At 53.8% G+C, this 26,333-nt stretch overlaps 1 protein-coding gene across 3 annotated transcripts; it reads left to right on the forward strand.

The window, feature by feature from the left end:
- Positions 1-5,213: 5,213 nt before the first annotated feature.
- On the forward strand, positions 5,214-25,290 carry TMEM9 (transmembrane protein 9). 3 transcript variants are annotated; one of them, XM_045456543.1, is made up of 6 exons: positions 5,214-5,284; positions 5,782-5,892; positions 6,962-7,053; positions 12,761-12,869; positions 15,420-15,551; positions 24,250-25,290. In XM_045456543.1, the coding sequence occupies exons 2-6, from the start codon at positions 5,818-5,820 to the stop codon at positions 24,400-24,402; spliced, it is 561 nt and encodes a 186-aa protein (XP_045312499.1). In that variant the 5' UTR covers positions 5,214-5,284; positions 5,782-5,817; the 3' UTR covers positions 24,403-25,290. The 3 variants fall into 3 exon arrangements, with proteins under 3 accessions (XP_045312499.1, XP_045312502.1, XP_045312500.1); XM_045456546.1 differs by having other exon boundaries at positions 5,216-5,284; positions 5,782-5,883; XM_045456544.1 differs by lacking the exon at positions 5,214-5,284 and adding an exon at positions 5,291-5,368.
- The last annotated feature ends 1,043 nt before the right edge of the window (positions 25,291-26,333 follow it).

Raw genomic sequence — 26,333 nt, forward strand, 5'->3', positions numbered from 1 at the left:
GACAATTGAAACCCCAAAGTGAACTGTTGTTCTATACTTCTGTAGTGCCCTCAAGCCTGCACCAAAGAGGATGTGTAGCAAAACAAGCTGAGCCAAGAAAGATAGGAGAGGAGCCACTTAGTGTAAGATCACACACGTAATTGTGCCCAATTAATAATTGCTGGTAGAATGACTGGCATAAAGTGGGTCCAGAACTTATATACTTATATTTAAATGTGTGTGTGTGTGTGTGTGTGTGTGTGTGTGTGGACTACATATGTATGTATATATGTGTGTGTATGTGTGTGTGTGTATGTATGTGTATGTGTATGTCTACGTATATTAGACTGGGTGCAGTTTATGTCATGTAATACACTTTAGATAGAATAATGCTTTCATTCAGAGTTCTTCTCAGTTAAATATAATTGTTCTTTGACTAAGTGCTGTCTTAGCTGGTTTTGGGGAGCACAGCATGTGTGTGAAAAGGCAACTTTGGGGGCCCAGGCAAAAAAAGAGTACACATATTCAGGCGGATGTCAAGCCCAGGGAGTATGCTCTCAGCTCTGTGCCCCCTGATGCCTGAGAAATCCTGCTGTGGTCAGAGAGAGCAGACACCCTCAGGGCATCTGATGATGGCGTTCACTCTGTCCCAAGGACGTCCCTGGGCCCCTGACCTGCCACCTATGGGCGGAGTGATGACTTCCTATTAGAGGTAGATCAAGGGCTTCTCTGTACTCCAAACTACTGCCCCCTTAGAGCCTGTTACAAGCTTCCGAATTCTAGCCCTTGAACTTCATTCTCTCTTTGGCTTGGATGACACTTTATTCTCTGTTTAGCTTGGATGATGCTTCAGTGTAGCTATTCCCTGGTGGGGCTAAAGCGTGGGTGCTGTTGTACAGATTAGGAAGTTAATCATCTTATAGGAGATTGAGGGTCCAAGGCACTGGACAGATAGGTAAGCTTTGCTGGGAGTAGAGGAAGAGCGGGGCACATAGCTGATGCCGGGGAGAGTAGGCACCGTTTGGAGGTGATGACAGCAGTCCAGTCCCTCTTCAGGAGAACCAAGAGTGGGGACAAGGAGTGAGGAGGAACCCAGACTTTCAGCTCTGGCACAGATGCCAAGATCTGGTTTTTTCAGGCCAACGGATATTAGGGTTGTTGGGGTAAAAGCAGGTCCCCGAGAGGGACCTGTGGTTTAAGTCCCAGAGCTCCAAATCTGGGAGTAGGGAGCAAGGTGCAGGATGAAGACCAGTAGTTCCACGAGGAAGCAGCAGGAAGCTCACGGCTTCGTTCAGCCTCCTCTGCTGGAGGCAGCACATTCCCGAAGTTGCCTGGTCCTAACCCTGCCCTTGAACCCCGAGCCAGGGGCCCGGGCTCATTCGCTGGCTCACATCGACTCTCTGCTGTCATGAAGTTCTGGCCTTGGCTTACCCTCTGCCCTCCCTTCCCATTCACCTGCCCTGGGTTTGAGCCAAACCGAATCGTTTGCTCTTGCCCTACGTGCATGTTCCCAGGGCCATCTCTTTACTCTTCTTACACTCCCTCTATGTGGATGTCCTTCCCCATAATCACCCTGTTCCTGAATTCTGTTCCAAATTTTGCCCACCCTCCTGGCTATATTAGGTTTCTATTGCTGCTGTAATGAATTGCCATGAATTTAGTGGCTTAAAACATCACAAATTTATTATCTTACAGTTCTGTAGGTCAGAAGTCTGACACAGGTGTCACTGAATTAAAATGAAGGTGTCAGCAGGGCTGTGTTCCTTCTGGGGACTCTAGGGGAGAATCTGATCCTCGCCCTTCCCAGCTTCGAGAGGTTATACCCTCATTCCTTGGCTTGTGGCCCCTTCCATCTTCAATCTCTCTCACCCTGCTTCCATTGTCACATCTCTTTGTCTGATCGCAGCCAGAAAAGGTTTCCCTTTTTTAAGGACTCACCTGATTAGATTTGGCTTGTCTCGATAATCCAGGCTACTCTCCCCATCCCAATGACCTTCATTTAACTACAGCTGCAAAATCCCTCTTGCCATGGAAGGTCACATAATCACAGGTTCCAGGGATTATGATGTGGGGGGCTACTCTTCTGCCTATCATACTGGCCCAGCTCAAGTAGCCCCCCACTACCTTCAAAGCCTCCTCTCTACCATTCTGGGCTCCTCTGGCCTTTGGTCTCGGTTTCTCACCGGCCTCTGTAGGTCTTCCCCACCATAGCTCTTACCACCCAAAATTGTGATTACTTGTTGATCTGTCATTTTCCTGCAATAAACTTCAAGGTCCACGAGAGCAGGGACAGGGTAGGTCTTGTTTACTGATATATCCCCAGCAACTAGCATGCTGCCTGGAACATAGTGCTCAAAAATATTTTCAGGGAGAAAACTCTTCTATGACACATCACTCGATTTTTTAAAAAATTTTTTATGTTAATTTTTGAGAGAGACAGAGACAGAGAGAGAGATACACACACATAGAGACAGAGCATGAGCGGGGGAGGGGAAGAGAGAGAGGGAGACACAGAATCTGAAACAGGCTCCAGGCTCTGAGCTGTCAGCACAGAGCCCGACGTGGGGCTCGAACTCACGAACCACGAGATCATGACCTGAGCCAAGTCAGACGCTTAACTAACTGAGCCACCCAGACGCCCCAGATCACTTTCTATTTTAAGTAACTTCCCGGCCATATGATTACTCCCGTACAAGACTACACACTTCTTGAAAGCAGGGTTCACCATATGGCTTGTCTGTGGTACCTGCTGGGATGTCTTGACAGTGCTTAGTCAATGTTTGTGGGATTGAATTGAATAAATAGCTTCAGACTCATCTCAATGGCCTGGCACTTAAACTCAGGGCACACGGAGGATGTGTGGGAATGAGGGGCCCTGGGTCAGCTAGGGCGACCAGGGAAGAGTTCCTGGAAGAGAAGTGCTTGGGGTAGAGGTTTGAAAGAGACGCAGGATAAGGATTGGCAGGGCTGAGGGGGTGAGAACATCCTATGGAAGGACTGGTGTGAACAAAGTCAAACATAGGAGATAACTGGTGGGTTGTAACCAGAGATGAGATATGGTGGGTAAGGGCAGAAATGGTGGCCAGGGCTTGGATGCCAGGTAGAACTGTCTGAACTTGATGTGACAGGATCCTACCAGGGATTACTGAGCAATGAACAATGTACTGAAAGCAGGGTTGGAGGACAGAGGAAGAGAGTGTATTTCAGGAAGCAGAGTGCTGGCTGCAGGGTTTGCAGACAGGGGGATGATAGCCCCTCCACAGAGACACCTAGATAGACTAGATGGAGACAGGAGATAGCAGAGACAAGGATAATTTTTTTTTTAACGTTTATTTATTTTTGGGACAGAGAGAGACAGAGCATGAACGGGGGAGGGTCAGAGAGAGGCAGACACAGAATCTGAAACCACGCTCCAGGCTCTGAGCTGTCAGCACAGAGCCCGACGCGGGGCTCGAACTCAGGGACCGCGAGATCATGACCAGAGCTGAAGTCAGCCCCTTAACCGACGGAGCCGCCCAGGCGCCCCGAGACAAGGATAATTTGACACCACAGTCTGGGGCCTGAGAAAAGCAGCAGGATGGAGGCCTGGCTTCCATCAGATGAACAAGATGGTGAATTCAGCATTGGGCACCTTTAGTGTTGGGTGTCAGAGGGGCATGCCTTGGAGGTGACTGGGACTCAGCCCAATTGCTTTTGTCCCTGTGAAGTTCCCCACCTCCATATAAGAGATGAATTGGGAGAAGGAGGGTATTTTTCCCGTGCCTGAACTGTCCCTTCTGCCCCCATGTGGCAGGCATGCTTTCTCTGCCCCAGCTTACTCATCCAAGCAGCCATTCTGACCCCCAGAATGAGCTAACATCTCCATTTATAGATCCCTCCCCTGCTTTGGGCTAGCCTGCCCCTGGTGCTTTGCACATAAGGATCCATTATACTCTCACAATAACCCTGAAAAGTAGGTAATATTAGCCCCATTTTATGGATGTGGAAACCAAAGCTCTCCTAAAGGATAAGCCAACCACCCAAACCCTCACATCTGGGACAGGAGGAACCAGGATTCCTTCCCTAGTCCCTGAGCTATGACTTTGTGTCACACCATTGTGCCTCCTGCCTGCTGTCCAATGAGGTTTAATTGAATACTACCCAGTTCAGTTTAGCAAACATTTCCTGAGCACCCACCAAGGGTAGGATAGTCTACCAGGTGGTGAGGATTTAAAAAGGCATAAGACATGAGTCAGGTAAAGAAACATAAACCCAACTACCTGCACACAAGGCGTATAGTGTGCCTGTGAGGGGCTTAATTGTGCCCACACCCAGCCTGGGTGGGCCACACCCAGCCACCAACATCAAGAGCGGGCCACATCAAGCCACTTCCTGAAATCCCCAAAATTTCAAAGCTGAAAGGGACCTTAGTATCCAACCAAATAATTTTACAGATAAAGACACTGAGGCTCGGAGAGGGGAGGTGGTTTTTCCCAGGGTAACATAGCCGCTTATTGGCAAAGCCAGGGCCAGAGCCTCGGTGTCCTCACTCTGGGTCTGGTACCCCAGGCTCAGATGGCTTCTCTTTCCTTCACAGCTGGCAAGAAGTTCACTTCTGCCCCCCAGCAGCCCAGACTTCCCTCTCTCTTCCCCAACCCTCCACTCCCCACTCCCCATGCTGGCCTTGCACATCTTGCCCCAGTCTGCCAGGTCCAGAACCGGTACTCGGGGCAGTGAGACCACGTAACCAGTGGCCGGGCACACGCCTCACAGGCCCAGTCCTCCACTTCATTGCCACCCCTGGTTTCCTCCTCCTCAGGGAGGAGGGTGGAGGGAAGAGTAGAGCTGGGGTCTGGCAAAGTCTTATGCAGCAAAGACATGGATCCCTAAATAACATTTCCAGATTGTGAGGGAGGACAAAGCCCTTTATTGGATTTTTAAGGTTATTGTTGTTACTAGCCTATTGTGTATAAAGTGCTTTCTCTTCAAAACAACAAGGTGAAACAAGCTTAGTCCCTCTCCGATCCTCCGCCTTTTATAATACAAGGAGGGGCCAAGCACTACAGTGGTAGTTTTACAGGCCCCACAAAGGCAAGACCCTTCCACGTTTTGGCCTGGAAGACTGACTGACGCTCCCTTTTCTTGTTTGGTCGGGTTTGAGAAATGCCTTCCTCTCCCTTGCGCCGGAGCCTCTAAGCCCAGGCGAAGGTGGGTCTTGTTACCTTGGCGATAGCGAGGTTGGGCTGAGAGACTGCTCCAGCAGCCAATAGCGGCCGGGAGGGGGCGGGACCGGCTGGGTCTCCTGCAGCAGCGGCGGGGCTCGCAGGTTAGCGGACGGCGCGTTGGGGGAGGGGACGGGGGTCGTGGGGGCACCTGGGGATTCGGGGAGGGCCCAAGACCCCTAGATTAGGTGGGCACTGGCCTTGGCGGTCGGATCAGGTCTTCCAGCCTCTACACCCAAAGTTTTCGTCGGGCCTTGAGCGGGGAGGAGCTGCCGGGCGGGCGGAGGCAGAGATGGCGGAGGGCGGTGGAACGGCATGCGAGGGTCAGAGCACGCAGCGTGGCCTGCTTCTCGGGGCTCCAGGCCCCCTGCGGCCGTGTCCCCGAGAGGCCTCTCTTCTGGGCGCTCCGGGTGGGCAGTCGAGAGCCGGAGACTTGGGGGAGAGGGAAGGCAGCATTTGGCTACAGGGTTTTAGGAGGCCCTGGAATGCTGAGCCCAGCCCCCAACCCCATTCCCACGTCCCGGCTAGACGGCCAAGGGGCCGAGAGTGCCGACAGTGGTGTGGTCACCTTTCCTTGCCCGACTTCATATCTCTTATGCAGGTGTCCGGTCTGGTTGGCACCCCCAGCCTGCCAAGCATGAAGCTCCTATGTTTGGTGGCCGTGGTCGGGTGCTTGCTGGTGCCCCCAGCTCAAGCCAACAAGGTGAGGGAGGTGAGACAGCAGCACCTCTTGCACGACCACCCGCCCTGCGGACAGGGCTTCCCCAGGGGTAGCTGCTGTTCAGCCCTGCCCCTCTCGCTCGTTTATGGGCCATACTTTTGGGACTGGCAGGCGCAGAACTGCAGGCGTCGGGAAGGGTGGAGTGAGAGGAGTGGGGTGGTGCACAGAACATAGGTTCTGGACCAGATGGAAACCGAGGTAGGATTCCAGCAAGGGAGTTTGTGTTTGAGGGAATTATCTAAGTTCCCCATACCTTCCTTTGCTCCTGGGTTAAAATAACTATGGTTATAATATCCACTACTCTGCTGAAGGAGAATCAAGTAATACAGTGAGTAGAAATGCTCTTTAAGTGTGAAGTCCTACACAGTTGGGAGTTTCTGTTGCCAAGGGTGACCAGCCTAACCCACCCTAAGCACTGGGACTCTGGAGAAATTGCCATTTTTTTTTTTTAGGGGCATATTACCCGGAGCTGGGCAGCTCTGTGGTATTTGAAAATTTGAAGATCCCCAAGGCTTTAAGTAAGGTGGAGTCGGAGGGTTTGCTTGCAGTCTCCCTGGGGAATTCCTGATTGGGATGAAAATATTTGTGGTGTTGTTTCTTACCCATTTCAGAGAGGAAGAACTTTCTGAGGGGTTGCACCCTCTTTCTCTTGTTTACTTCTGCCCTCATCCTAACCTGGGAAGTTGGAGATGGGATGATGGAGGGGTGGGGAGAAAGGGTCTCACCATCAAGATTGATGGACAGAGGTGCACACAGCGGATGTGGGGCCCAGAGTAGAGGACTGTCACTTTGCTTGCCACACACATCCCTACTCCAAAGCACCCTACTAGGGAGTGACAGCCCTAGGCAGCTCTCTGGGGGTCTCGTTTGCCACCTGGACAGTTGACGTCTTGAGGATCCTGTGATACTAGCATCCTTCCTGCAGAAGCCATTCCTTGCTGAACTTGGGGATGGGAAAGGTCAAGAGCATTCATATATAGAACAGGGAAATGAAAGCTGAAAGTCTTTGCTAGAACCTGAACCCATGGGCCCTGTCTACCTGATACGCTTTTTCTTCCAGAGCTCTGAAGATATCCGTTGCAAATGCATCTGTCCACCATATAGAAACATCAGTGGGCACATTTACAACCAGAATGTGTCACAGAAGGACTGGTAAGGCACTGTACAGGCTGGCTCATGGCCGCTTCAACCAGTTGAAGTTACAAGTGTTTCCTGGGATTCTTGGACCCCTGGAGGATAAGCTTTCCCTCTCATTCCTATGGACAGTGTACAAAGCACTGTTTTGTCCATGGTCACACAGCCAATTGGGAACAGGGCCTAGGTGCCTTGAATTCTAGCTGAGGGGTTCCTGGTCAGAGAAGTGGATGTTGTTATTTTGCTTTGGTTTGGGTGTTTATTCATATATGCAAAATGGTGGCAGAGAAATTGGGAGAGGTTGTTAGTATGCCCGCATACTGTGGGATCTTTTGTGTACTTTTGCAAAGCTCTGTTACGTGTGTTATCCTGTACCAGTGTCAGTAACACCTTGTGAGGTAGGCGAGATAGGTAGTGTTCCCTTTTTATAACTGCAGAGTCTAAAATCCAAAGGGGAATTTTAAATTGTACTCCTGGAGTCCTGAATTCATTTCTAGATGCTTCACGTTAAAAAAGAAATGAAGAAGCACAAATTCAGAGAGAGGAGACCAGCTTGATTAAAGGAAGTTTCAACACATTGTCCTAGAAGGAGTGATTTAAGGGAGGCTCAAAGAGGGGAGGGTTTGGGGACATCTGGTGACTGACAAAGACCAGGAGCAGGGCTGGCATGCTATGGGAGGTGGGGCGCATGGGAATGGGAATCCGTTATGTTCCATGTGGTTTTTTGGTGTAGAATCGGAGCCAATAGAAACAACTTGAAGGAAAGCTTCACGGAAACAGATTTAAGTGTGAGCTGAGGAAACATTTCTAATCCAGACTGTTTTGGGAGCTGGGAAGCCCCATCCTTGGAGGGATCTGAGCACAGATGGGGTGATTCTTTGCTAAGGGCACTGTTAGAAGGGATTCACATCATGGGGAGGGGATGTCCAGGTCAGTGCGCCTGCTTGGTTGTACGGCAATATCATCAGGTGGGCTTTGAGAAAATAGAGATTGCCAGCACCTTCTGCCCCCCAAGATTGTGGACTTTGTTGTTTTTTTTTCTCCCCAGCTTTATTGAGATACGTTAGACGTAGAACTTTGTGTAAGTTTAAGGTGTATATCCTGATGGTTTGATATACATATTATGAAATGATTGCCACAATAAGGTAAATTAACACCTCCGTCTCCTCACATAATTACCTTTTGTGTCTGTGGTCAGGACATTTAAGATCTACTCTCTCCACAGTTTTCAAGTGTGTAATACAGTATCGTTAACGATAGTCACCATGCCCTACATTAGATCTCCTCCCCCCTAAGATTTCGATTCCGTAAGTATTGGGAACAGGAAGGCAGGGGTAACATTTTCTTAAAGTTCCGTAGGTGATCGTGAGGCAGTTTGTTCGGAGAAGCATTTGGGAATTTTGAATTTACCCAGTTCTGAGATAGTCTGAGTGATTTTCCAAGAGGCTGTCTAGTTAGATGCACAGGCTGGGGATCTGGCTTGCCTTGCCCTCACTCTGGGTCTGCCATTTGCTCATTCTGTGACAAGTTACTTCCTCTCTTTTTTTTTTCAACGTTTATTTATTTTGGGGACAGAGAGAGACAGAGCATGAATGGGGGAGGGGCAGAGAGAGAGGGAGACACAGAATCGGAAACAGGCTCCAGGCTCTGAGCCATCAGCCCAGAGCCCGACGCGGGGCTTGAACTCACGGACCGCGAGATCGTGACCTGGCTGAAGTCGGACGCTTAACCGACTGCGCCACCCAGGCGCCCCAAGTTACTTCCTCTCTAATGTACTTCAGTTTCCTCATCTGTAAGATGGGCGGCAGTATTTTGAGTATTAAATGTGTGTGTGTGTGTGTGGGGGGGGGGGGGGGCGTGTGTGTGTGGTATATGTGCTTGTACATACCTGTGTAAGTAAAGCACTTAGACAATGCCTGGCACATAGTAAGTGCTGTGTAAATGTTAGCTAATATTAATATATATTATCATGCGTTATTAGAGGCCACATAGATAATCGTCAGACTTACACCAAGCCCCAGAAAACTTGAGCTCCTCCCACAACATAGGTAGACTGTTTCCCTCTGGTTTTGCCTGTCCTGATGGAGTCACAAAGCCCTGAGACATGAAGTCCTGGGAGGAGCCCCTGTGACCTCCTTGTATGTTGGGGTTATAGCTCAAATAACATCAGGAAATGATCTGATAGACCGTCAGAGCCCCACAGCAGGTAATAAGACTACATCGCACAGGCAACAGATTTTATTAGCAATGTCTCTGCCCTGGGGTTATACTATGGTCTGAAAGCCCAAGTGTGGATGCCCACAGAGAAACGAGTCTTGTCTGGACCTCTCAGGCTGTAGTTTATCTTCTCCTTAGAAATCAGAATTAAGGGACTGCCTAATGAACAATCTTAATGGAGAACTTTGAGACAGTTCCATTAGGGTGGTAGGTGGAAACCGAGGCTGGACAGATTCTAGGACCCAGCGACACTGGTGACACTCCCTTAGTAATGGGATGGGGCTTGACATGTGGTCTTAGGGTCTCCGTGCTAGGACCAGAGGAGTCCAGTTGTGTCTTCCAAGTCTCTGCCACCTTGTCACTGTGCTGTCACATTGGTCCACAGCCGGGGCAATACTTGCACCCTCCTTTGTGGTGCAGAGTGAAGCCGGAACTGCCTGAGCCGCAGTCCTCACATGTAATGGCATTTATGTTCCTGCGGTGCTGGTATCCTGCCATCTAGTGCTGGTAGTTCATAACCACATGCCTGTAGAAGGGCAGAAACCCTAACAATGTTGCCCTGTTGGTGGGCCTGCCAAGGAGATAATGTATTAGAGGCCATCCCAGAGTAGGAAGGAACCAAACAGGTTGGCTAGTTCAGTGTCTTTCAGACTTATACAAACTGAACCTTTCTATCGACAGAATCTGTTTTGGAAACACAACGTACAAAACAAAATCAGAACCCGTGCCGAGAGGGACCCGTCCCTCAGCCCACCTCCTTGCACAGTGGTTCTTGAGTGGTTCTAAGAGAGCACAGCTTGAAAGACACCGATGGAGTTCAGCCTCCACTTATAAATGAGGAAACCGAGACCCAGAAAGGGTAAATAAATTACCTGCCATCACAGAACACAGAGAAGAGCAGAGAATTAAACCCAGCTTATCTTTGTAGACCTCTCCCCTTAATGTCCTCTGGCCAGTCCTTAGAGTCTTTTGATAGCACTGATCCCCAAAAAGGTAAAGGAAAGCCTTAGAGAGCAGGATCATGTTTAGGGTTTCACTGACTCTCAGGAGGGCCAGAGCCAGCAGAAAGATTACAGCTTTTCGTTTACTGTTGCCCTAACCCTTCTAGAAACAGCCTGTTCCTGTAATAGCATTCCAGTTTGAAAAACCTGGGTTGGCCCCTCTCAGCTCCCCCTGACACTCCACCTTGGCCTTGGGGGTAGTCCACATATCCTCCTGCAACACTGGCGTGACCTTCTAAACCACGACCCCGTGTGGCTCGGAAAGGAGGCATCTGGTCCTCAGGAGGCTTGTAGGGACTTCCTGGAAAAGAGAAGGTCCCAGCAGTGATGACCAAGTGTGCGTGAACCTGGCCTTGTCCATCAGCCCCCAGAACTGGCAGTGTGCAGGGTCTGGAAATGATGCATTTAGTTACGGTGGAAGAGGACCCCTTCGTGCAGCTAGGAGTGATGTGGTGAAGTTGCTACCCAGTGGTGAAACTGGAATCGTCGGAGGTTTAGATAAAATCACAAATGCAGCGGGCCAGATTTTTAAGGGGATCAGAGGATTTTAGAGGACATCTCATTTTTATGTCAACACTTGATCTTCACGTCACACGTCTTTGATGCCTCTGCCAAAAACCCAGCTTGAGTCTAAAAGGACCCTGGATAGCTCAGAACAGGCCTGGTTGTTTTCAGAGAGCTATGCATGACTCTTGCAGGCTTCCTGTTAGACCAGGAAGGTCCTTAAAGGTCATCTGGTACAACCCCTGCATCTCAGAGAGGAGAAAATAGGCCCAGGGCCCCAGACACTCAGCGGCACAGCCAGGACAGCCCAGACCTGGTGATCCATGGCAGTGTGATGCCTGGTTCGCCTCCGTGAACCTCTGAGGGTGTGTTTGACCTTTCCTGGTGGTAGTGATAAAGGCAGATCCTCTAGGTCATTGGCTTACTGTGGTCTATGAACCATACTTGTTGAAAACCTGCCGATCTGAAGGGCTGGGGCTGATCGAGAGACTCAGATAAAGAGCTGAGCACAGGCCCCACTGAAGCTGAGGGTCAGATGTAAAGATGAGCCAAGGATCAGGGTTTGGGTCCTGACCTCATCGTGGTGGAGATGCCACTTTGCCTTCCTGAACCCACCGCCTTTTCAAATGGGCCTGTGATCTTTGGCTCACCTTCTGCGGGAGCCCTGTTAGGGAAAGGTGGGCTAAGTGGGCATACTGTTAGAACATGGGATTCATTTGGCAGTCACTTGTTCACTGAGCGCAGCTCTGCCAGGGTGCTGGAGATGGCCTCTGTCCTCAAGGAACTCAACATCTCCTGGGGCGACTGTACAAATAAAGGTGAGATCACAGTACAGTGTGGTCAGTGCTGTGATAGAGATGAGCAGAGGGAGAGGTCAGGCCTTTGAGCTGGATCTTCAAGGATGTGTAGGATTCAGTTCATGGAAAGGGAAGGTGGCAAAGCCATGTATTCCTGGCAGAGGGCGGGAGATGTATCAAGGAAGGGAGCATGGCTCATTCAGAGAAGAGTCCAGAAGATCAGCATAGCTGGAGGACGATGGGGAGCAGGTTGAGGGGAGGCAGGGGATGGAACTGGACAGGTAGGCGGCCCTGGAATCAGGTGGATCAGTAGGAAGCCGAGGGGCAACAGCTCAGTTCGTCCTCACCCTAGAGGCTGGGTGGAGACATTGAACCAGCTTTAGGCTTTAAGCTGGGGGTGACATGACCAGAGTTTCATTTTGGTAACACCACTCGGCTGCCAGGTGCAGGTAGTATTGGCACAGGGCCAACAAGAACAGGAGAGCAGTGGGGAGGCTGGGTCATTTGCCCGAAGCAAGAATGATGAGAACTTCATCTGAGACACAGCAGCGGGAGACAATAGAGAACGTGGGTCTTAGAAATGTCTAAGGGGGTAAAATCACTGGCTTTTGGTGGATTCATAGGTGAGAGGAAAAGGCAGTGTCAAGGTGATTGCCAGGTTTTGATTCGGTCAGTGGAGTGGACAGTAGGGGTGCTTTCTGCTGTTTGGAACACAGATCCCGGGACTGGGGGGTTGGGGCAGAGGGGCGGAGGGGTGGACGTAGAGTTTGCGGACCCTGTGGGGTGCTCCTATGGTGAATCCAGTGGGCAGCTGGACGTAGGAGGGCCCCGGGGCGGTCCTGACTAAGAGATTCTAGTCTAAGATCCCAGTCTAGGCCTCACCAGCTCGGAGTTGAAAATCTTTGGAATGGATAAGCCCCAGCAGGGGAACCATAGCAGGAGACACGAGGGCAGCTAAGGGTAGAAGTTTGGGGAACGTTAGCGTTTTTCGTGCCAGCCCTGTAGGCACACTTTGAAGAGCTGGTTCGGATGGCCAGTGGCCAGGTGCTGTGAGGCTCTGAGTTGGGGAAGGGGGCTGGCGCCAGCCTGACCCTTTATAAGCTCCATACTCCCTGGGAACACCCTCACCTTTGCCCAGCCCCTCCCCTCCCAGGCTGCCCGCTTCCTGTGGCCCTGCTCCCACCGCCCTGTCTGTCTCCGTTGCAGCAACTGCCTGCACGTGGTGGAGCCCATGCCGGTGCCCGGCCACGACGTGGAGGCCTACTGTCTGCTGTGCGAGTGCAAGTATGAGGAACGCAGCACCACCACCATCAAGGTAGCCCGGCTCTCGGCCCCCCCCCCCCCCCCCATCCCCGGCTGCCCGGCACTCACTGTCTCTGGCTGTATTCTGAGCATCCCAAGTGGCTGTGGGACCGGCTTCTGGGTTGGCCTGGTCACAGATGCAGGGGCCCGCTCCCCACACCTTCTTGGAGCCAGCTTTCTCCTCTGACCTCTGTCCAGTGGCTCCCATTACACAGGGGCGCTGGGAACCTGGGAGAGGTGTTCAGTGTCACTCTTTTCTTTCCAGTCTTTCCCTTCCTCTCTCCCATTCCTTCAGGGAGCCTCCTTCAGGTGCCTTTTATGTTCTGGGCACCGTGTAGGATGCTGCTAATAGAGCAATAAGCCCACCCTCCTGGAACATCCAGTCTACCGAACTCCTCAGAGTCCTGAAAAGCTCCCAAGAGCTGTGGACAAGGGCGAGGTGTCTGCGTGGGGCAGCTGGGCGGGAGGGGCTTCAGCCCTGACCCTCGTTCTCCTAGGCTGTTGGGTGAATTCAGGAGAGAAGTGGTAGACACGACCACTCCCGTAGCGCGTGAGGACGGGGGCCTTGTTCTTTCCTCTGCCTGAGGCGGACACAACAGGACCACGGCTCACGCTAGCAGGGTCTCGTCCACCCACAGCCCCCCCGGGACTCCTAGTCTGTGTTCCAACACCTGAGCCAGACCCCGTCTACCGATTTCTAACTTAAGCCCTTCCTGGCCAGGTTCTGTGGAGAACCTGGTTCTGTGGAGAGTCTAGAAATAGCCTCGAGAAAGGAATTTGGGAATTTAACAACACTGCCTTGTCCAGGTTTCTCCTTTTGAGGCTCAGGAGGGGAGGCGATGCTCACTGCTGTCCTTCCAGACCAGGGAGCTGGCAGCACCTTCCCTGCCCTGCAGTCCTCTGTGTTCTCGCCTTTCTCATGGAAAGCAACTGCCTATCCCCCACATCCGTCACTCCTTTTATCCTCCCGCCTGACCCAGCCACTCCTGGAGCATCTTTCTCCTGCTCTGAACGTGCTCTGGGGCCCCACCCTCTGGGGACCAGGTGGCTGAGACTGAATTCTGAGCCAAGTGTCCCCTGTCCCTGTTTGGCAGAAAGGGACTTCCCGATATGGGGACCTCATCAGACACACTTCCTAATCCCTCAAATTTCCCTCCAGTCCTCCTCCCAAGGAGCCTCCCCCTCCCCCCAGCTTTAGCCTATTAGAGACTCAGTCTCCACTCCCCTTCCTCTTCCTGGGGTACAGGCAAGAGGTCTGATCATTTACCCTGTTTAAAGAGGCATGAACGGGGGCGCCTGGGTGGCTCAGTCGGTTAAGTGTCCGACTTCAGCTCAGGTCACGATCTCACGGTCCGTGAGTTCAAGCCCCGCGTCGGGCTCTGGGCTGATGGCTCAGAGCCTGGAGCCTGCTTCTGATTCTGTGTCTCCCTCTCTCTCTCTGCCCCTCCCCTGTTCATGCTCTGTCTCTCTCTGTCTCAAAAATAAATAAACGTTAAAAAAAAAAAAAAATTAAAGAGGCATGAACGCTGATGCCCCAGTCAGGGAGGAAGTTGGTCCAGTTGAACTTGACCTTTGAGCTGAGCTTTGACTTGAAAGTCCCAAGGTTTCTTTCTTCCTTTTATCCCTCCTCGCAGTCCATTTAGGGTCAAGGCTGGGTTCAGAGGCCAGTGATGGCCAGGCATTGTGAAAGTAGGAAAGCATTTGAGACAATCAGTAAATCTGAGTTCAAGTTACATCTCTCCCACTTGCTAGCCTTGGCACCTAGGCTGAGCGGTTTAGCCTCACTGTTCTCAGGTGATGGCAGCCGCCCAGGGGGCATTTGGACACAAGCAAAGGTGCTTCTGTAGTCCCAGTAACTGAGGTGTATTAGTAATGCCATTACAGGGACTGAAGCTGCTAAGTGTCTTGGAGAATCCTGTCTTAAATGCCCAGAGTATCACACTGGAAACCTTGAATGGGCCTCACTGAATCTACTTCTGTAAAACAGAAATTACAGAAATTACTCCCGGGGTGACCGCCGGGAGGGGGAGATGTAGCCTCCAGCCTCCAGTGCACACCTTGCCGGTCTGTCCCCCTCCACCTGTTGGTGTGCCCTCTCAGGACCGCAGCTTCGCACCTGTCCATCCCGTTGGCGGGGGAAGTGAGCCCTCGTGCCCAGGTGCTCGGCCTCTGCCTTCAGGCCTCTTCACCAGCCGGTTCTTCCTTGCTCTTAGTGTCCAATTGCTTTCCACCCTTTCTTAGAGATATCCCAGTAGCCCTGTTTTCCCGATCCCCACCCCTGGGAGCATCTTGGGATGTCAGAACCCAGACGTCTTCCTTCATTATCTGTTGTTTTTATGTCCGCCATTCTTGGGGGGTCCCCTCAGTTTTAGGGCAGAGCTAGTACACATGTGGAATAGGGCACATTCCCTTCCCTCTTGCCCTCCAAGCCCCCAGTGTCCTCGCCCTTCCCCAGTGCAGAAGTTGAGGCAGCTACGCCATCAAATATGCACAGCACGGGAATGGACACGATTTGCCCTCCTGGCCCAGGATGCTCACAGGACAAGCTGGCTCTCTCCCTCAGGTTACCATTGTCATCTACCTGTCAGTGGTGGGGGCCCTCTTGCTCTACATGGCCTTCCTGATGCTGGTGGATCCTCTCATTCGAAAGCCGGATGCATACACCGAGCAGCTGCACAATGAGGAGGAGAACGAGGTAACCGGGGTTCTGGGCGCCAGGGCCCTGCCAGTACCTCTGCCCACACGTGGGTCCTGGGCCCCCGGCATGTGAGTCCCCGGGGCAGAACCAGAATAGCATTACAGAGGCCTCGTTGAGGATCCGTGTCCCCCACCCCCCATACTCCAGTTCGCTCTTCTGTTCAGTGTCCCACACATCACCCAGACTCTAGAGTTTTCCTCGGCAGGGGACTGCCCTTTGCACTTCCAGGTGAAGCGGGAGGTGGCCCTACACTTCTCCCGATGTCTGGCATCAGGCAGCCTCAGGGCATCAGCGGGGGGAGCCATATGTTCCTGTTACCCTGCCTTTCTAGGCCGAGGGGGAGTGGGCCAGCCAGGGCCGGTCACACGTGAACACAACACGTGACACCGGTTGCTCAGACACTGGTGTCAAGCTGTTGGCAGACTTGGAGGTAGCAGGTTTGTCCTTTAGTCATTCTGTAGTCCTCTGCGGAGCACCGGCTCGATGCAAAACACAACCTGGGCGCCTCGAGAGGAAAGTAGGATTTTGAGAGCCAGTGAGGAGTAAAGTAGGTAGCCGTGCTGAGGGGGGAAATCACTGTGTGTGCTTGAGGAATTTGGAGCGTTCCGAGGGTAAGGTAGGCAGGAGGAATAGTGGCAAATAGAGCTGGCCAGTAGGTTTAGGCCAGATTATTGTTGGCTTCAAATATCAGGCTCAGGAGTTTCAACGTCATTAGGTAAAGGAGATGGGGGACCACTGGCACCAGGCAGCCTGCAGACCCCTCAGGTCAGGCCCGGCATAGCTAGCAGCCACTCTTGCCCTCCTGTATCTGTCCCCATGCTGAGGGGTTAGGGGCGCCCTGCAGAGGAAGCCCTGTGCGGGGCAGAGGACGGCTGCAGGAAAAAAAAAAAAGAAGTGGTGCGTGTGTAGGCGGCCTGGGCAGGGGTGTGATGAGCCAGCACGCCGCCCGAGGGAGGCTCCTCGCCCCGCGCGCCCGGAGCTCCCCCTCTATGGGATCACACAGCCACCACGACAGCCTCAGAGCAGTGGCATCCGGAGGCAGGGCAGGTCTCACTGCCACTCTCTACCCTGAGGGACGCGCTCTGAGAAGTTGTGGGAAGCACAGACCGGTCCGTTAGCTCTGTCCTTGGTGGCTCCGGCTGCTGGAAGGTACTGTTTATCCCCAGAGTGAGGGAAGGAGTGAGTGAACCAGCGCATGCACAAAGGGTCTTCTAGGGGTGAAGCATCTCAGCCATGTCCTGGGAGGGTAAGTTGAAGAAACCGGGAGATGTTTAGCTTAAAAAAAAAAAAAAAAACCAAACAAGCCAAACTCAAGGAGATACGTGACAGCGGCCTTCGGATAGCACGTCTTCAGAAGAAGGCTTTGCTTCGCCCAGGTAAAGCCAGGGGTACGAGGACCCGCAGTTGGGAGTTATGAGAGGGAGATTTCACGAGATCTAAGAAGGAATCTTCTTGCAGATGACACCGCTGATAATGTGTCGGGTGGGCTCCCTTGTAAGCGAGTGCGTTTAGAGTCACAAGAAATCACCAGGCATCGGCTAAACTACCACCAGGCCGTCAGAATTTAGAACATTTCAGGCACTGGATCAGAGGTGGGCAAGGGCGGGTCCCTCACCAAGAGGGTCCAGGGCTCAGACCTCAGTGTGCAGCCATTGTGGGTCTGAGCCAGCACGAGCAGGAAGACGAGGCCAGGAAAGGAGGGAGGCCTGGCCATCCCATGGGCCCTGTTGCTTCTCTTGGGTGTGTGCCTGGACCATCCCCAGTGTGCCCCCAGCCTCCTGCCGACATGCGTTTGGCCAAAGGGGGAACAGAGAGGCTGAGCCTCGCCCCTTGGAGCTGGGGCCTGGGAGCTGGTGGCACTGGCGGCTGGGTGGTCTGTGTTCAAGAGGAAACCTTGTGTGCCTACCCGGTTATTAATGTGCAGTAATAGCAGCTCTGATGGGGAGGAGCGTTGCTAATAAACACTCGGCGATTAGGGGTAATGTGGTAATTGCAGTCCTGGCTGGGGGAGTAATTGAGAGATGCAGCCCCGTGATTACCCAGTCCGCACTGCGATTTCTCTGGAATGTGTGGCTCTCGGGCATGGCCTTGTTGTGTCTCCTGCCATCCTGGATGTGGTGCCAGAGGGGAGGGCAGCCTGCCATCTCTGGGTCTGGGCGCAGGCCCCTCTCCCCCAGGAGACCTGGGACGCTCCCCACTTGGAGTCTTAAGTCACAGCTGCCTCTGTTTGTATGAGGGGGCTTTAGGGAGAGTGGAGGGGTTAGATTTGGTCACCCAGTTCCTGAGAGCAGGTCCTGAATCCACTGGAGCAGATCCTGAATCCAAGGGAAGACGTCCCCTGGGTGCAGATTTTGGCTGAGTAGTAAGGAGGATTGGCCTGCGAGGGGGTGCTGTCCAGCCATGTATCGTGGGTGCCTGCAAGGGCAGTGGGGTGCCTTAGGCAGCCCTCAAGCGGAAGCTGGCGAGCCCAGACTCCACACCGTGGAGGGGATTTCTGCCTTGGTAGAGAGAGGTGGGATGACACCCTCACCTCCTACCCCAAGGTTCTAGAAGGTAATAAAAGGTGTTCAGTCTCTGATACTGTGACCCAGCCAGCTCTGCACAGATGTGGAGGGTGGCGCAGGGTGCAGCTCCTGGGTTACCCGGAGGGTGGTTAAAGGAACACCTTCAGGCAGCCGTGAGTGGGGTCTGTCCCCCCGTTGTAGCACTCTTAGCATGGATTGTCCCCTAGTCCCAGTATTCGGCCTGGCTCCCCATCCCCTCACCTTGTGATTCTGTATGGTGTCCCCAACTTAGGTGTTCCTAGGTCATCCCTCCTGGGGGTTCAGCAGCACCATTTTTCTCCCATGGACATAGCGTCTCTTCTTTCCTCTGGACTCAAGAATCCTGCAGGTGGCGCTGTGTAGATTTGTAGACCTCATGTCTGCCCTCAGGGGTTTATGCCCCAAGACAGAGCCCCAACCAAAGGAATGAGCAGGGACCATGAAGGCAGTTGGTGAGATCAGGTTTTAGGAGATGGGCAGTCAGAAAGCTGGGTGCTCTGGGAAGCCCTTTATTAGACTGGGGGCTGGGCACTTACCCTTTTCTTCCTGTTAGTCTGGGAAGGAAGGCTTCCTGGCAGGGGGCTCTTCAGAGCCAGCTCAGAGGATGGATGGGACACTGATAGCTCAGCTGCTGTAGGGACACTGGGGTCAGTAGTGCCCAAAGGTTTCATCTCTCCAGAGACCCAGTGCCCCTAGTCTTGGATGTTGAGGGATACTGTGCTGACCCACCTCTCTCAGTGCACTTGGGGAAAGGGGGATGGGGTGGGGTTGGGGGCACGGAGAGCAGGCCCCAAGGCCACCTGGCTGAGCAGCAGCAGAGCCAGGGCTGAGGCTGTGTCTCTGGGTTCATCGATGGTCTGGAGAATGTTTCCCTTAAGGAAGCGAGAAGGACGGGGTCTCCCCTGGGGTAAAGGATTTAGCTTTCACCCTGTAAGGAAGAAAGTTGGAATAGGACCTCTCAGTTCTTTGAAAGTTCTCCTGGGCCCGTACAACTCAGTGACCTTGAGGAGGAAACTGTCCAGGCTCTGGTGCCCCCACCCCACCTCCCACCTTGAGTCTGGGACCCAGTTAGAGATGGATCTAGGGATTGGATCACTTCCCAGGTTTGGGGGCCCTTGTCCCCATTCCCCCAACTCCTGTGGCCAGAAGCTCTCCTGCCCTGGAGCAAGAGGTCTGGAAGGGGAAGGGAAGCCTCCCCCACAGCCGCAGCCCAGCGCCTGAGGAGGGAGATGAAAGCCTGGCGTGTTCCCTTTGAAAGTGCTGGCAGGCCTCGGTGGGCCCTGATTGCTTAGCGCTGCCTCCCCTGGGATTCCGGCAGCATTAGGCTTAATCCCCAGGCTCAGACACCCTTTGAAAGGAGGAAGCAAGCATGTTTGCTGGGACAGAAACAGCAAACAGAGCTGTTTTAGATGTACAGGTTTGGCCCTCTTTGAAGAGAGAAATAAGGGCTTCCATGAGGCTCTGGGTGTTTCTGCTTCTTGCAGCATGGGCCCCTGAGCTCTGCGGGGTCCTCAGAGATCTCACCCCACTGGGGCTGGGTGCAGCTCCAGGCCCCCTGTGTGAGAGGGGTGTGTGGGGAAGCAAAGAATGGTGGTGACGACGAGGGCAGCAGCTGGGGGCACGAAGGAACCAGGGTGGCGAGAAGGCTCAGGGCCACTGGGACGGCCTCCCTTTCTGTCCACGGATAGGCGGGCCGCATGTGTGCTCAGGGCTTTCCCTCCAGGGAAGCTGACAGACTTGGAGATACACGCTGATGGGGACAGTCCTCCCACCTCCTCTGGGGATAGACAGAAAAGTATGTGATTCTAGAGCATCCGTTAGAGGACTCCCAGCACTGTCGTTGGGAGCAGGGCTTTGGAGCCACAGCTCGGGGTTGGAGTCGGACTCTGCCACTTAGTAGCCACGACACCGGAACTCTTAGTGTGGTTTCCTCAGTCTGGATTCGGTGCGATGTAATCAGGATCATGTGTGTTCCAGTTTGACAAATGTTTGTGCATCCTTAAGAATGAGAGGCCTCTGCCTGGACCGGTGTGGCTGCAGGGCTGGGGGACGCAGGGGAGGTGAGGCCGGGAGTGTGCGCCTCAGCCAGCTCGGGGGCCTTGAATGCCGTACCCACGAGTGTTTCATCTGTGAGGAGCCGAGTCAGCAGGCAGGGTTTTTGGGTGGGGGAATGGCATCGTGCCATGTCCTAGGAAGGTGACTGGGAGCATGTGGGAGTCAGGGAGAGCTTTGCAGCAGAGAAGCAGTGGGATTAGGTGACAGCAAGAAGGATTTGGGCTAAACTGGGAAAACAGAGGGAGGCTGTGTGGTCACTTTTCTGAAGGGCTTTGCACCAGGGCCATTCTTAGCTGTGTGACTGGGTAAGTGACAAGAGTGCCGGTCCTGCCCCCACTCCCAGGGCTGGGGACAACGGTGGAGGGGCCGCAGCTCCAGGTGGGGGTTCTTTTTTCCTCCATCTTCTTGTCATCAGAGAGGCTTCGGCCCAGCCCAGTGTTGACTCAGAACCAGTGTTCCTGTGTGGGCTGGAGAGGCTTCATCTAGGCTACTTTGATGGTGGTCGTCAGCTCTGGCCTGTGTGCACCAGTATCTGGGGCCTGCCAGGCCTGGATGGGAGGGTGGCCTGAAGTGCCTGATTCTGGGTGCCTTTACAGGTGCTTTGTTCTTCCTTCAGTGTAGCAGAAAGATAGCAGCTTGCTTCTTTGGGTTTCCGCATTGGCTCCCTCTTAGGAGAAACCAGCCAAAGAAGGACCCAGCAGAGTGCTGGGATAAGAGAATCACAGACATGGTTCAAACCCCAACTCAGCGACCAAAATGGCTGTGTGACCTTGGGTAGCAAAATGATTCATCTCCCATAGCCTCAGTTTCCTCATCTGCAGATGGGAGTGATGTTTCCCATGTGCCAGTCTTGTAAGCCTGGGGAGAATCCACGTAAAGTACTTAGCAGAACCCACGGCACTTAGTGATGCTTGTCATCGTCGTGCTAGTCTGGTCCCACCGGGCATCTCCTGGTGTCCCATCAGTATCCGGCGCCTTCCTCCTCTCCTTGCTGCCCTCTGGCCTCCCTTAGTTCCCGGACACTCAGCCCCAGAGGAAAGGAGCTAGATCGGAGGAAAGGGGCTAGAAATGGTGCTGTTCTCCTCCTCCAGCTGCCATTCTGCCTGCAGAACGGGCAAGGGTAAGGCCCCGCTCTGGGCCGTCTCTAGAACAGATGTGGAGTCTTTAATACCTTTTAATCAGACTATTAGCAATGGAAACACGGAGGCTCTCAGCAGCAGCTTTCCCCCACTTAGGAGCTGTTTGTTAAGACTTTACATGAAGGGAAAACAAATGATACTGTGGTAATGCGGTGAATTTCAGCATGTTCCCTTAATGCTCTGCTCTTGGCTTCCTCTGGCTTCCTCTCCTCAAGACGTCCTCCCGAGATGCAGAGCAGTCGAGGAGAAGCAGGGCTGGAGCTGCCCCATCCCTCCAAGCCTGCCTGGGTATCCCAGCCCACACCTTGGAGCTCGCACCTGGGCACTCCTTGTGGGACCCAGAAGGGACGTGATTAGAGGTGGGGGCTTGAGGGGGGAGGGGAGAGAAGCCCCTGTGGCCCCTGAAGCCAGAACAGCAAGGTCCTGGTGGGCCAACAGCTTCCTCAGTGGGGCTTCAGTGCCCACGTCACCTATACTGCCACATGGAGCCCTGTCCTTGGCCCCCCATAGCCCTCAGCTGGCACAGCTGAACGGGGAAGGAACAGCATTGAAAGGTGGTACAGGGCCATGGGGGTTTTTCAAAGGCAGCTCCCTCTGGCAGCAGGCTGCCGGCTTTCTCCTCCTCTCTCCCACCTAGTAGAGCTAGGGTCTGCCATGAGCAATTGGAGCGTTTGCTATCTGCCAGGCGCTGCTAGAGGCCTTACTTTCTTTGCCTCATCAAGAAGTCGCTCTTGCAGTCCTCACCTTCTGGATGGGGAAATGGGTTCAGAGAATGAGCTGACTGGCCCAGGGTCATATTCCGATAGGTGTCAGAGCCAAGCCTCACAGCCAGGTTGGTTTGATTCTGGAGTATTCTTAACCGCTGAGCTGCGCAGTCCAGGAAGAAGGAAACTAAACATTTCCTGAGCTCCTACTCCGTGGTGGCCAGTACACTAAGAACTCTGGACATACTGTTTTCCTTAACCTTGCCATACCTGTCTCCTCATCCTAAACCGTGTTTTTCAAAGTGTGGATCACAACTGTTAGGCCACGAAATCAACGTACTGAGTCATGACCCGCATCTTAAAAAATGAAACGGAGCAGAGCAGAGAGTATCCGAATGCCTCATACTAAGTGTCTTGTAAAAGTTTTAAATGTAATTCCTGCTGACAGTACAGTCAGAAAAGTCTGGAAAGACTGGCTTCGTTAAATTGAAGCTTGGAGAGGTAGTCACTTGTCCAGGGGCACAGAGCTGCTAGGTGGCTGAGGCCACCCCTCTGTCCCAGCTCCCACTGGGAGGCCTGTGAGATGGGCCCTAGGGGTCTGAGGCGGGGAGAAGGTGGCCCCTCGGAGCCCCGGCCTAGAACCCAGGAGTCCTGACTCCAGGCTCAATGCGCCCCCCGCCTCATGCTGATAGCACCTGCGTCCTTGATGTCACCATGATCCTCAGCTAACCAGGCTGAGGAGGCCTTCCTCAGGGTTGTGGACTGGGGCTCCCAGAGGGCAGTGTTCCTCATGAGACAGTGACTCGGAGTTCTGCGGCAACGGCGAATTACCTCCCAGCCTCACCCCTGGCCAGCCACCTCTCTGCAACTGCCAGCTATCTGTGCCTCCCCTACCCTTGCCTAACCACCCCTCCCTTCTCCCCAGCCTGGCAGCTGTGAAGCGACAGAAGCTGTGCCAGCTCGGGGCATTAGAAGCAAAGTTGCATTTACTGGGCGGCTCTGGGCTTAGAGAGGTGTGCTAATCCCTTAAGAGATGTGTGGCAGCAGATGAGAGGCAGGGAGAGCGAGGGAGGAAATCCCCACAGGGGTGTGGGCCTGGCCCTCGGCTCTAATTCCCCCCAAAGATCAGGTTGGGGTCCTGCAGGAAATGCATGGGCTCCGGAGCTTCAGAGGCAGAGGTGGTAATTAGGGGAGCCACTGCCTTTGACAACAGAGCAGTTCCGAGAGCAGAGGGGAAGGGGATCAGTAGGGCACCCAGGGGAGCTGAGCCGTCCTGACCTGACCTGTCAAAGGGGAGTGGGCCAGAGCAGGCTCTGGAATGGGAGTGCTGGGGTCCAACTCCAAATCCCCATCCCTGCCAGACTCCCTGAGTGAGGGGCAACCCCTCTTTCCCAGGGGGAGTAAGCTGGGTGTCCGGTGCCTGGCAGAGCAGCTCCCGTGCAGATGCCTCGGTGGGCCCGTCCTCCCCACTGGAGCACACATGCTGCCATGTCAGGGCAGCGAGGCCCTAAGTCCTGGGCCTTCCCGCTGTCCCTGGGCCGTGGCTGGCAGGGCGGAGGAGTCCTGCAGCCTTGTACCCGCCACGGGGCACACCGATACGTATCCACAAACAGCAGACGGCATCAGGGCCTCTGCTGACCAAATGAGTGAACAGTCCAGGAAGAAGTATTCCTCTTGAAGGTTAGAAATAGGCCAGTGTGGGGGCGTTTGGTGTCTCCGTTGGTTGAGCAGCCAACTCATGATTTCTGCTCAGGTCATGCTCTCAGGATTGTGGGATCGAGCCCCTCATCGGGCTCCACGCTTCACATGGAGCCTGCTTGAGATGCTGTCTCCCTCTGCCCCTCTCCCCACCCTCTCTCTCTCTCTCTCTCTCTGAAAAATAAACAAGTAAATAAAATAAAGTAAAAGAAATAGGCCAGTGGGATGCAGCCGAGGACTCAAGCTATAGCTGTGTGGTGACTGGGGCCTCAGATCATTTTCCTCCCGGAGTGCCCCCTTTCCCAGGCCCTACCTTACACATTCTACAAACACCAAGCCTGCAGCTGGGCTGTGGTGCTGTGCTAGGCCCCATGGACCACCAGGCAAGGCCCTCAAGCCACCCCCAGCCATTGGGGAGGTCCAGCCTCCCGGTCTGCGGGGAGCTCAACCTTTGGGATTGCTCTAAGGGCATTTTTTTCTGTGTCAGGCTTTCGAAACCACCCCCCCCCCCCCACCAGCTCACAGTGCCAAATCTCTCCCTTTTCTTCCACTGCAGGATGCTCGCTCTGTGGCAGCCGCCACTGCCTCCCTTGGGGGCCCTCGAGCAAACACAGTCCTAGAGCGTGTGGAAGGCGCCCAGCAGCGGTGGAAGCTGCAGGTGCAGGAGCAGCGGAAGACCGTCTTCGATCGGCACAAGATGCTCAGCTAGATGGGCCGACGAGGTTGGGTCAAGGACCAGAGGCCACGGCCGCCAGCTTCTGGGGCTGGATGGAGCCAGATGCCCCTTCCCCCCACTCGGTGCCACCCTTCCCAGGCTTTCTCTTTAGAAGCCCGTGGCCATTTTCCCTCTCCTCTCTCTTTTTAGGAAAGTCCTAGTCAGCTGATTGAATCTGGGAAGAGTGATGGGGTCCCTGATCTCTGGTTTGCCTGCTCACATCTTGGGCTTAAGGGGAGGGGGTGGTGGCCAGAGCGGAGCAGAGACACCTCAGGTGGCCTCAGGATTGGAACGGTCTGTACCTCCTTACTTCACCCTGGCCACCCTTCCAGCTCCAGATCTCGGAATGTTCTTACCCTTCGCAGGATGGAGCTGGGCCATCGAGGACTCAGTATGTGGGAGGAAGGCAGTCAGCATGTTCTCCTTTCTGCTGTGGTTCTTATGGCCACCTTCCGCCCAGCTCCAATACCTCAGTCCCGCTCAGCCTGGTTCCAGCCCTCAGGATGGTTCTGATGGGGCAGCTGATGCCACTGAGCCGCACTGTGTCTTCAGGGCACACCCACCCGCTTGCCCCCACCCCCACTCTCCCGCACTCTTTCCCCAAGGCACGGTGGTGCTGATGCACCTTGCTCACTCTGCCACCTGGGCCCTCGCCCCCACCTCAGGAGGTCGGGCTGTCCCCCCATCTCCCCATGTCTGCACTGAGCCAGTTGGTGGGACCACGTGACCATGGGCTGAGCAGCGGCTCTAAATGCTATAGCTCCTGTCCCTGGATTTCCACTCGTCTCTGAATTTCATTGTACCAGTGCATGGAGAGAAACGTTTGTCCTTCTGTTGTCTGTACATCAAGGAAGCCATCATTAAATTGTCTTCTTTCTCTCACTTCCTGGATTTCAAGAGATCTAGAGAGCTAAGAGTGTTTCACAAGTGATGTGATAAACGCTGTGTCCCAGAGAAGGGACAGAGAACATTGTCCTTTAATAGGTCCAGGGAGAGAAGCAGAGCCTGGAAAGTCCTGGTCGGTGTGGCAGGGTCCACGGGGTCCGGGCAGAGCCCCAGGGCTCGCCAGGAGTGCCGCTCACTTGATGGGTTGGAGACAGGCTCCTCACGAGCTCTATCCACTGGCCGTTGGGAATTACCTCGAAATTCTGTGTTTCCTCTTTGGGGGAGATTCCCCCTTCAACTCTGAATAGTCCTGATGTCAGTCAGTATCTTACAGACCGGTAAAAAGTGCTCACTTCGAAACTCGTGTGTTTTCCCTAGTGAAAACCCACGGCTCTTCAGAGAGGTGTGGGGCAGCAAGGAAAACAGAGCTGCCTGGGGGAAACAAATCTGAGCACCATCCAGGGGCCATCCCGCAGAGCCTGGCCCAGTGCCCTCTGTCCCATCCCAGAACATGCAGTGTGGGGTGTGTCCTAGACCCAGACAGAAACGGTGCACCTGGAGGGACCAGCTGGATCTGATTAAAGTTTCTGCCCTTGGGTTGGGCCAGCAAACTTGCATTGAGGAGCTTTGTGTGGAGCCCCCTGCTGGGTCCTTGGTGAAGTGCGAGCTAAGAGAACAATGTGAGGCACGGATTTCAGTTTGCAAAGATTTGCCCAAGTTCAGAGTCCAATACTAGTGTAAAGGGGATGGGGGGGGCGGGTAGGGAGGGAAGCGGTGACACACCAATTGGGCTTCTAGGAAGAGCGGAGACTTTGGAGTTGGCCTTGAAGCAAGCAAGGGATGCAGCGGAGAAGGGGCTGGAGTGATTGCGGGATCCTGAGCAAATGTGCTCAGCCAGCATGAAAGTTTGTGATGGCGTTGACAGGAGACACGCATACCACGGGGAGGAAGGAGCATGGGTCCCAGTTCTGCCTTCTTCCTTTTCCTGGCACATACTTGCCACCTGCTGGGGCCACTGCTACTTTGGAAGGCCGGGGGAC

Source organism: Leopardus geoffroyi, chromosome C3 (genome assembly GCF_018350155.1).
Source record: "Leopardus geoffroyi isolate Oge1 chromosome C3, O.geoffroyi_Oge1_pat1.0, whole genome shotgun sequence".
In the NCBI taxonomy this organism is placed as follows: Eukaryota; Metazoa; Chordata; class Mammalia; order Carnivora; family Felidae; genus Leopardus; species Leopardus geoffroyi.

What these genes read in the sequence shown, in the direction of transcription:
- TMEM9 (XM_045456543.1), top strand. Translation starts at nt 5,818, where the DNA reads ATGAAGCTCCTATGTTTGGTGGCCGTGGTCGGGTGCTTGCTGGTGCCC. An exon ending in AAGCCAACAAGGTGAGGGAG is followed by an intron (nt 5,893 to 6,961) that starts GTGAGACAGCAG and finishes TTTTTCTTCCAG; the next exon opens with AGCTCTGAAGATATCCGTTG. An exon ending in AATGTGTCACAGAAGGACTG is followed by an intron (nt 7,054 to 12,760) that starts GTAAGGCACTGT and finishes TCTCCGTTGCAG; the next exon opens with CAACTGCCTGCACGTGGTGG.